We start from the raw sequence: 10,521 nt of genomic DNA on the forward strand, positions 1-10,521 counted from the left end.
TGTTGTTGTTGTTCTCGCTATCGATATTCTCACATTACTATGCATGGTGGGCGTACATCAACTACTATAATGACGACTACTATCTGCAATGGAACCATCAGTTATTCTTTACGGTAAGTTAGTGAAACTATTTATGCATATAGAGTACCATTCAACCACCAGTCAGCCATATTAAATACTCTATACGACTGAAGGTGGCTTATGCACCCTCTATCAGGAATTTAATAATGCTCATTCATTTGCAATACAGCAGTGTAATACTTTTGTTTTTGCTTTTTAAATACTTTTTTTTTAATTAAAATTTTCGCTTTGCCTAAAATTTGTAAATATTTTTACATGTTACCTGCATTGCTTTCAGCCTCGTAAACCATTTGGCTTTCTGACGTTTTCATTTCAACGAAAAATGCAACGATTTATAGTAACATACAACGTTTAGATATTTATTGCATTGAAAATATTAGGAGGATATTATGACAGCTTATGTTAATTTATCATATGTCAGGATTGTAGCCCGAAAAAGTTTTTATCACGTGAGTCTGTAAAGCACGTACAATGCATATTAAAAAAATAAAATATTTTAATAGAAAATTTAAATTTCAAAACATACATTCGGATATTCGAATGATTGAAACTATTCGAACTACTTGATGCAAAACGGATATCCGGATACGCAAACAGTTCAAATTCGAATTATTTGATGCAAAACGGATATTTGGATAGTTCAAACTATACAAACTATATAGTGCTAATATTCGATTTATTTTTTATTTGAATATTCATATTCGTCGGATTTGTCATATATCAAACAATTTCTATATTTAGAAATTCTATTTATAGTCAAAGATTTGAACCTGGTCTGATTTTATTATATTCCATATATAATTAATGTATTAATAATGTATTAATAATATCTAATACGTAATGACTTGTGCCATGGTAAAGATTCTGGTAAGGAGAAATAAACTGTGTTTCATCTTATGTGGAAATCCTTATCTTTGGCCTGTAGGTAATTCAATATATTTGTTGGCCCCTTTCTCACCGACATGACGGACCTGTTATTATTCGATGTTAGGGCCTTAGCGAAAATTATAGACTTGTCAAATTGGTGCCATTTTTACCAGTCATGTTTGGTCGCGTGGTGACTATTGTTTTATACGTTATCTGTACACAAATCACTTTAGAATCATTGTTTTATCAATACTACCTCAACTAGCGATTATTTATATTCACGTAAGTATTAGTATGTAAAGTTGTCAATCTAACCCAACCTGACATAAGAAAATTAAATTCGACAGTACTTTGCATATCAGTATTTTGTAAAACGAAAGTTTATGTAAACATTAAATTTGTAGGTCTTCCATCCTCAATGGTCTATTCAATATTGCTAGAATAGGAATAGAAGTCATTATCTGTTTCATTAATCATGACAAAGTAGTTTTAAAATACCGAGCATGTCTCCAAAATTGTAGTATTACACTCACAGTATGCACTCAAAAACTTAATTATTCTCATCTTTCCATAAAACAGGCTGTTTTGGTACCTACAACTTACTATCAATATCTTCTAATAACCATAGAGCAAGTTTTCATTAATCATTACTGTCAACTTTAGAATTTTTAAGGATTTAGTATTAAACATCCTGATTGCTAAGTGTTTAATTATCTTTACACAAGAATATAAGGTATTTTTTTTTTTGTGAGAAGGTAAACTTCTGACAACATGCAATAATTTTTAATTTAATATGAAGAATATGTATTATTATTATGGATAGGATGTACATGCACTGCGACCTGAAATATTTTTTGTCCTATTCTAAATTTTTGAAGAATTTTGTGAGAACTGTGGGTCGTATTTTAACTGTGTGTTTGGGACTCATAACTCCACTGCCTAGATAGTTAAGCCTGTATCTTGCCACGGCTGGGCAGGCGCATAGGGTGTGCTAAGGTTCGCCACGTACAAAGCCCATACACCACGACAAGGTGACTTTATCTTCAGGGGATATGAACAATATATACAGATTAAAAAATTATTAAAACTTATAACTAAATTATAATCGAATACGAATAGTATTGCTGAAAGGTTATTTAATCGTGTGGATTAAGAATATATATAAAGAATATATATGAAGAATATATTTAAAATCTATACACATAAACTATTATTATTTTACTAAGCTAAACGATATTATTTAAATGTTTTCATTTTCTTAATCAATTCTTTTCCAGATAACCGAACTGATATCATCAATTTTAGTAATGCATTTGGCTAATTCAACGAATACAGTTACATCGAAGAAAATATTTTGCATTGTTGGCATTGCCATACTGCACATTACCGCCAGTAGCTTCGATCAATTTTTCATGAATGTCCTACGCGGTGAAGGATATGCACATCAAATTGTACGTGACATTGGCTTTATGGTGCCAGACATACTACAGCTGGTTATACCATTGTGGCTATTTCGACAGACACGCAAAGAATCCTACACAACACGACCTTTCTATCAGGATCGCAGTCTGCACAAGGATATTGTGGCTATGTGCTTCTTCGTCCTTACATTGTTCGTAGTCTGTACGATTTTGTGAGAGCGAATTTTTCAATATCTGCAACAAACAAAACACTTGAATGACAATGCAAGTTTTATGCACAATAAAAATAACAATAATCACAACTACAATAAAGGAAACGAAGTATTTAGTATGATGCATGTAAATAAAGGATATAAAACGTGGTATGAACGTTTAAAGAAATTAAATGTTTAAGCAGTGCAAAGGGAGCGAATGCATGCGTGTGTTTGTGTGAATGTGTGTACCTTCAAAGCAAATCTGTTTGTTGGTGACGCATGGCGTATGAGTGATTTTTTCTTATTTAAAATTGTGTGCTTCAGTTTTTGACGGTTGGGTTGGCTTTTAATACTTTTTAAGATTTTAATTTTAGTTAAGTAATCTTAGTTTATATTTATTTTTTCAATATAAATAAAACATTTTAATTTAATATAGTAATTGTGTAATGTGTAATAATTTTAAAATGTGTAGTATATAATATTAGTGTAGTTTAATATTCTAATGGTTTTCTGTTTTGATTTATTTAAGTTATGCAAAAATCATTTAAAATAAAATCAAATGCATTAGAACAAATAGAAATATTCATGCTCAAATTATATAAAATGAAAGTTAAATGTAATAGCTTTCATACATAAAAATTAAATATCAAATATAAAATATAAAATAGAGAAGTGCATTCAAACATTTCTGAAAATGTCAAAAAAAAAACATATCCCACTTTTATTATATGGATTTGTTTCCAGTTGAAATCTTCCAATAAATGATCAGATTGATATATATATAAATATATATAAAAATAAAAACAGAAAATATAGTTTTTATATAAAATATAGCTCATACATGTTAAGATTTAAATCAAAATATTTATTTAATATACAGTTCAAAAATACTTCTAATACATTAGATACTTAAAAAAATATGATAGAATATGTTAAAATGCATTTGCATTATTAAAAAGTATTAAATACAAACTTATGAAATAATTAGATTGTAGAAACTCCAAAGATATTTTAGTACATTAGGTACTTTATGCTTAGTAGTTCATTATTATTATACCATAGAGTTACATTCATATACACAATATTACTGATTAAGTAAATGAATAACATTTAATGATATAAAGCAACTGAACTCAAAAAATGATTATTTACAAGTATATTAATATTTTTTTTTCATAAAATTCCACATTATATAATTTTTTTTACTGTCTACAATATTTGAAAAATTAGTTCAAGTATAGTTTTTATATTAAACTTTAAATTATTGAATTATTAAAAAAAACTTTTTTTGACTGTGTCCCAATGTGAGGTCTTATGTCTTTTTACTTTGGATGGTTTAATCGCTTGTATGCAGCAAGCGTGACCAAGAGTAGGAGCTATGTTGTTCATTAAGTATTGAAATAAAACTTAAAACATTTATAAATAATTAAATAGGGTTTTTTAATAGAAATTTCCAAATAATAATACATCAAAATTATTTTTTATTTGAAGTTAATTAAATTATGGTTGATTATAAGATTTTTTGTTATTATTTTTTGTAATTAATGATTCGCATATAAGTTTTGAGGCCCTATGCTTCAATGGAAGATACAGGAATTGATAATGATGATGATGATATAAGTTTTAAATTGCAAGTACCAAATGCTTAACTTAAGCTTAACCAAAATTGCAACACATATTTACGATTCAGATACCTTAGTAAACCTCGTACTTAAATAATATTGTTGTTGTTATTTCACTAACAGAGTAATTTGCTTTACTTTATATGAATTAAAGACATAAACTACAGCTACATAAAAATGAAATTTAATAATATAATTATTTTTATCAAATTTTAGCTGTATAAACAGGAATTCAATTAACTTCTTGTATTTTATTACTATTTATTTCTTTTTATATTTATTATTTAATTCATTATATATTTATTTAAAATAGCTTTTTTGTAATGTTCGACTTTAAATAATTTTATTTAAATAGTGTTTTGTTCAATAATAACTCCTTATTCACAAGGTATTTATAATATAGATTCATACAAGGTTTTGTAGCACATATATATATATATATGTACTTATATTCATTATAAATTTTGTTCCTCAATATAACAAAGAACATATTTCTAATATTTAAAAGACTTGAACGAAATAATTTTCAAAATTCAACTTTTGAAAAAAAAACGAATAAAAATTAACGATTTTTGTAACGAATGTTAAAATGTATATTATCAAAAATTATTTTTTTTTTGTTTATTATACATGTATTAATAGTCACTTAGTACCCTTAGAGATAATTGTTAATTATTACAAATTAGTAAATAATTTAAAAAAATAAAACAAAATATTATAACAATTTTAAAATAATTTTTTTCTTATAATGTAGCCTGCACTATATTTATAGAATTAATATTTTTCGATTTCTATTTCATTTTTTTAGATGGATTCAAAAAATGTATTAATTAAATTAATATTTTAATATCTTACCATTTAAATATACTTTATTTTAGTGTCCAATGTATTTCATGTTTCATGGCATCATTTCCAATCTTGATTAAATTCATGATAATATTTTATTAACAACAATGTTATATGCTTTTCACACGGTTCAAGTTAATCAAGATTGAATACTCAATTGTCTTAAGTGTTGCTGTTTCATAAGTATTTGTTGTTTTCATACTGTCTTAGGCAATATTACTTTTGAAATATATGCTTTGTTAGGTTCTTTAATACTAGTGAGGCCGAAGACAATAGTGAACCGTTTCCTGTCTTTGCGTGGAGCAGCCGATGATTTGGTTTAACCTTACGACTTCAATTTTTCATCTACAGCCTTCCTCTAAAGATTAATTTGTGTCTTTTTTGTAAGCTTGATATAAAACTACGTCTGCAAATTCGATTGAACTTTTCAACACATTTTTTTTGTTTTCTCTCCCAAAATTATATACATTCGTCTGCGATTAGACATTTAGTACTTTTTTACATTTGATTGTTGGGATGTGTAGAATAATTAGGATCAACACCTTAATTTTTCCGTTTTCTGTACTGCGCAGTATTGTTGTTATTGGATTAGGTCGACCGGTCTCAATCTTTTGAGACGCGAAAAAATGGAATTAACTCGAGTTTTGAAGTGGATTATCAAGGCAAGAGTGCATTGATCAACTTACTTCCACATTGGTACAGTGAAACGATGGTACAGTGATTTTAATCGTAACCACAGTTCACTCACTGACCTTAATGAAATTAGTGAAGGTCGACCAAAATGAGTTGTTCAGTTATTGTCCCAGAAAACATTGATGCTGAAGCAACCCTAGGCATAAGTTCTACCAGCATACGAGTATATAAAATATTGCACGATCATTTAGACGTGAAAAAGGTTTGTTCTCATTGGTTCCCCCATCATTTGACAAAATCTTAATAAGATGCACGTGTCGTTTGGTGCTCACAAATGCTCAAGAAGTACAATGGCGCTACTTCAAAAGACATACAAAAGACATAAGATTGTAACACAGGTGACGAATGATGGATATACGCGTATAAAGCGGAAAGTAAACAGCAGTCGACTGTATGATTGTATGGCTATTTCAAGATGAACCAAATGCAACAGAAGTGGTTCAAAAAAGGTTAGGAACCACTGATGTTAGGGTATGAAAAGAGATATAGCATCTAAAAATAAAGAATTAATCATATCGACATGGTCTCCTTGACGGAAGTTTGAAAAGAGTGATAACTCAATAATCGTTTGCATGCCTAGCAATGCAGCAGTAGAGGTCCAAGAAAATTAGTTAGAAAATAATAAAATAAAACTCAAGCTATTCCAATCATTAAAACCTATAATGGAAAGCGAAAAATACGAATTTGTGAGCAATATTGTAAAGCAGAATAAGGTATACTTTTACGATAATCAAGAAGAGTAACAGTAAAACTTTATTTGCCTTTATATATATATTATATTATATATATATTATAATGTATATATATATTATATTGAATTATATTATATATACATATATACATTATATATTAATATAATGAGTATATATATAATTTTCTTTAGTAAACATGATGCCACATTTTTATAACTAATTTTATAAATAAAATAGTTCAAATCAAGTGAAAAATTACGAAGATAATTTCAATTGATTTCGTTCTATTGATTAAGTTACATTTTAGTTGCAATGTTAAAGTTCAGATTGGAGAAACATGAACAGAAATTAAAGAAAATTGATTTAACGTGAAAGTGTCCATTTTTTATAGAAAATATTTTCTAAATGTTCAGTCTGTGTAAATAAATTCCGAAAACAAAAACTACATAAACAGGAAAACTTTGTTGATGACTTTTTTACGATGCAATCTCATTATCCAATTCAAAAGTGGATGAATACATACATAAGTATCTGAATTTAGTTTGTAGTATTTGATTGGATTTGGGTTGAGCTTGTAGAGGTGTTTTGAAGGGCAATGGAGTTCAGAAAATTTAAATGTTAAAAGTTTAAATTTCAATCCATATAGGAACTTTCGTTTAATTTGCTGTCAATAAACAAATGAAAGACATCTCTGACAATCAATGATAATGTTGACTCTTTAACAGTACAAAAATATGTTACTTTGTAGGGATTTAAATATTTTCATCAGTGATTTTCAGTAATCGTAGTTATTACTCTGAACTTTTATTTAGCAAACTACAAAGATACTAAACTTCTTCAAAGGATATTAAAGGATTCAATTGAATTCATTTATATAAAAAAGTACATTTCAAAGCATTATGTTTTTCAACTGCATAGACATTAAGAGTATTTTAGGTATTCGAAATGAAAAGCAAACAAATTGAATTTTATGAACCTTTATTGTTTAGAAATTTGATGTCAAAGAGTTTGTAAACAAAATGAGAAATTGCAGTCAACACTGTCAAGAAGTTACTTTATATTACGTCGAAATGTTTAAGGTTTACAAAAAGATTTTGATTTTGTCACTACAATTAAAGCAAATATTTGAAGAAATATCGAAATGAAATTTAAACAATGATATTTCATTTAAAAATAAAATTAAAACAATGCTACTTCATTTAAAACTGAATAAGGAAAAGTCTACAAATAGTTAAGAATGAGTGAAGAGCAATTTTGAAAATCTTTAACAAATAATTAAAATACAAGATTTTAATTCAAGTACAAATAGATTGTTCTAATAAATTTATGGAATACCATCCAATCATCAGCAGTAGACAGCAGTAAAATTCCGACGCCGTTATTCGAATCTCTTAATCTCTTAGATCTTCGCAAATATACAAACTATTTTTTAGGAAGCTCCAAAATAACCAAGAAGAATTAAGTAAAAATCTTATCTAATCATTAGTCGAACTCCAGTCTAATTTCGAATTTTAAAGTGATGTGGGCACAATGAGTATCGCACTGACAAACAATGCAACAAAAACACATTCAATTGTAATTTTCAATAATTACAGATTAACAATATCATCATTACAGCCCTAACAGAACCCCTAACAGGGTTCCGTAACACAGGAATATCTCGGACAACTGTAAGGCAGACGAGCTTGAGAAGGCAGCCACTCTGTTTCCTGATATTCGCTTCTCAGATATTGGTGTCCCACTAGCAATAGTTATGCTGACAGTCAAACAAAAATATCTGCGCTTTGCCAAGCAAAACCCTCTTATCAGATCTCCACATTGACCTTTTCTAAACTAGACAAAAAATGTAACAGTCAGCTGTTTCAAATAAGACGTGACTTGCTCAGTACTATCGTATTGCTGCAGATGGTTCACTGCGTAATAGGAAGACATGCTATGAAACTGGGTGTACCTAATAATAACTTTTGTCGAAGTTGTGGCTCTACAGATAAGGAAGAAATTGTGCTCCACCTCATGTGTTAGTGTCTATTTTTAGCTATAAGAAGATCTAAAATCTTCGGCGCCCCTTTTTCTAACCGACCTCACAGAACTGTTTTCTTACTAAATAAGCGACTTAAACAAGTTTATAGGCTTATCAGGTTGGTTCATTTTTATCTCATGGGGAAGTCGTGGCTTTTCACGTTGCTTGTACGCTGACCTTTACCCAGCGTATGTTATGTGTATAAATGCTAATCCTGTGGTACTACAACTGGCCATTATTGAAGCTTAAGTGGGCTTTGAGCACAAGGACGCAACTCCAACATCTCAAAAATAATCTTTGATAAAAAATTACTGTCATCGAATGCAACACTAATAACTGCCATATGAACATATCTCGCAGATATTCCGAAAAACGAATAGAATCATCGAAAAACTCAAATATATTTTTTTTTTACTTATTGCAGATATAAGTAAAAGATTCCATTGAAAAATGTCTACATTTTCGACTTCTAGAATTTTGCATTACAAAACAAAATTTCTTTACTTATAATATAAAGTAAATATATTTTAAAGTTTAAAAACATTAAAAATCTTTATTTTTTGATTAGTAATAAAAGTGTGGAAATATAATTTCATAAATTTTTTTTAAAAAGTAATAATAGAAAACTGATGTACGACGCTGTAATAGAGAGACAACGTTTATTAATTCCAATAATAATTAAAAATGTTGATCACTTGAGACATTAATATGAAGTCTTTTATCCTCTATTTGGTCAGTAACAACCTCTGATGAAAAAGCCGATGATAATTATTCTTTGTAGAGACATATATTAACATAAACACTATTTTAATTTTATTGTTTCATTTATATAATATGCAAGGATAAATAAATAATGCTATTAAACAGCAATATAAAGGATTATATATAACTTCCAGTAAAGCACTTTTTTTGTAAAAGTGGTGTTTCATAGCTGTTATAGGATTAAAAACCTGAATTTAAAAATGATTTCAAATTCAGAATAAAGTTTTAGGTTTTTGCAAAATTTTGATTCTTCAGTTTGTATTTTATTAGTTTTTTTTGTTATGCTACTTCCTAGCACTTTTTGTTGCAGGGTTAGCAGCACTTTATAACAAAATATCCTCATAATATTCAAAATAGCTTCGACTGGGCGTTCATATATTTTTTTTTTAATTTTTAAACTAAATAAACACTTAAGCAAGTAATTAATTGTACGAACATCTGTAAAATATTTTGTTATAAATAATTAATTATTTAGAAGCAAACTTAATTAGAGTAATGACCTTGACACACTCAGTCGTCTTCTGCAGAAATAATGGCCTATTGTGGTATCACGGATTATGATTATTTCCGTGAACCATCAGAATATAAATTAAGATCAATGTGGTTAGGGCACCACTAACGTAGAGAAAAAATACAACTATTCTATATATGGTAAGTAAAAATATACCAACCTGACAAGTCAACAAATTTGACTACATCTCTAATTTTAAAGGTTAACAGTATATCATTGCCAGTAAGAAAAGAACTGTCAAAGTATTTTGGTGTTTTACTATCTAAAAACGAGCACTTAGATATAGAGTGAAACACAGTTTCTCCCCTGTATAACTACAAACGCGATAACATTATAGATTATTGTAAACAAAGTAAATCTTGAAGTCTACCAAAAATTTTCATCTACTCTAGTTATTCATTTTACCTAGTTATCGGTAGATATTTTCGTTTAATGGCCACCTTTGCCATAACAGGTATGACACCAATATCAGGGTAGTGAATTTCATAGAGCAGCGTGCTGGTTATGACAAGTTCATCAGCTCTGCTATTACCCGTGATGTGCTTCTGCACCAGTACCTATATAAGTTAGGCACTGATAAACCGAACCAATTTATTGAAAGAAGTCTAGTTGAATGTGGCTGTACCAAAATTACTAACATCGAAAAATAATACTGAGATTTAATAGCAGGTTGGCTGTCCGAAAATGTTACGTTATTAATATCGAGAATCAATAATATAAATAACTTCAAATATTTGTGTGTGTATTAATTAAAATTTATTTCGTTTTATAATAAAAAATTATTACAAATATAAATTTATTTTTTATATATA

The 10,521-nt window shown here is 28.3% G+C and overlaps 1 protein-coding gene across 1 annotated transcript; it reads left to right on the plus strand.

Annotated features, from left to right (window-relative positions):
• Positions 1 to 8: 8 nt before the first annotated feature.
• On the plus strand, positions 9 to 2,901 carry LOC119684805 (the record flags this gene model as incomplete). Its single annotated transcript, XM_038098930.1, has 2 exons — positions 9 to 113; positions 2,226 to 2,901. Coding segments are annotated over 2 exons (465 nt in total), but the record flags the coding sequence as incomplete, so codon positions are not given.
• Positions 2,902 to 10,521: the final 7,620 nt, after the last annotated feature.

This window comes from Teleopsis dalmanni, chromosome 2 (genome assembly GCF_002237135.1).
Source record: "Teleopsis dalmanni isolate 2A chromosome 2, ASM223713v2, whole genome shotgun sequence".
NCBI classification, from domain to species: Eukaryota; Metazoa; Arthropoda; class Insecta; order Diptera; family Diopsidae; genus Teleopsis; species Teleopsis dalmanni.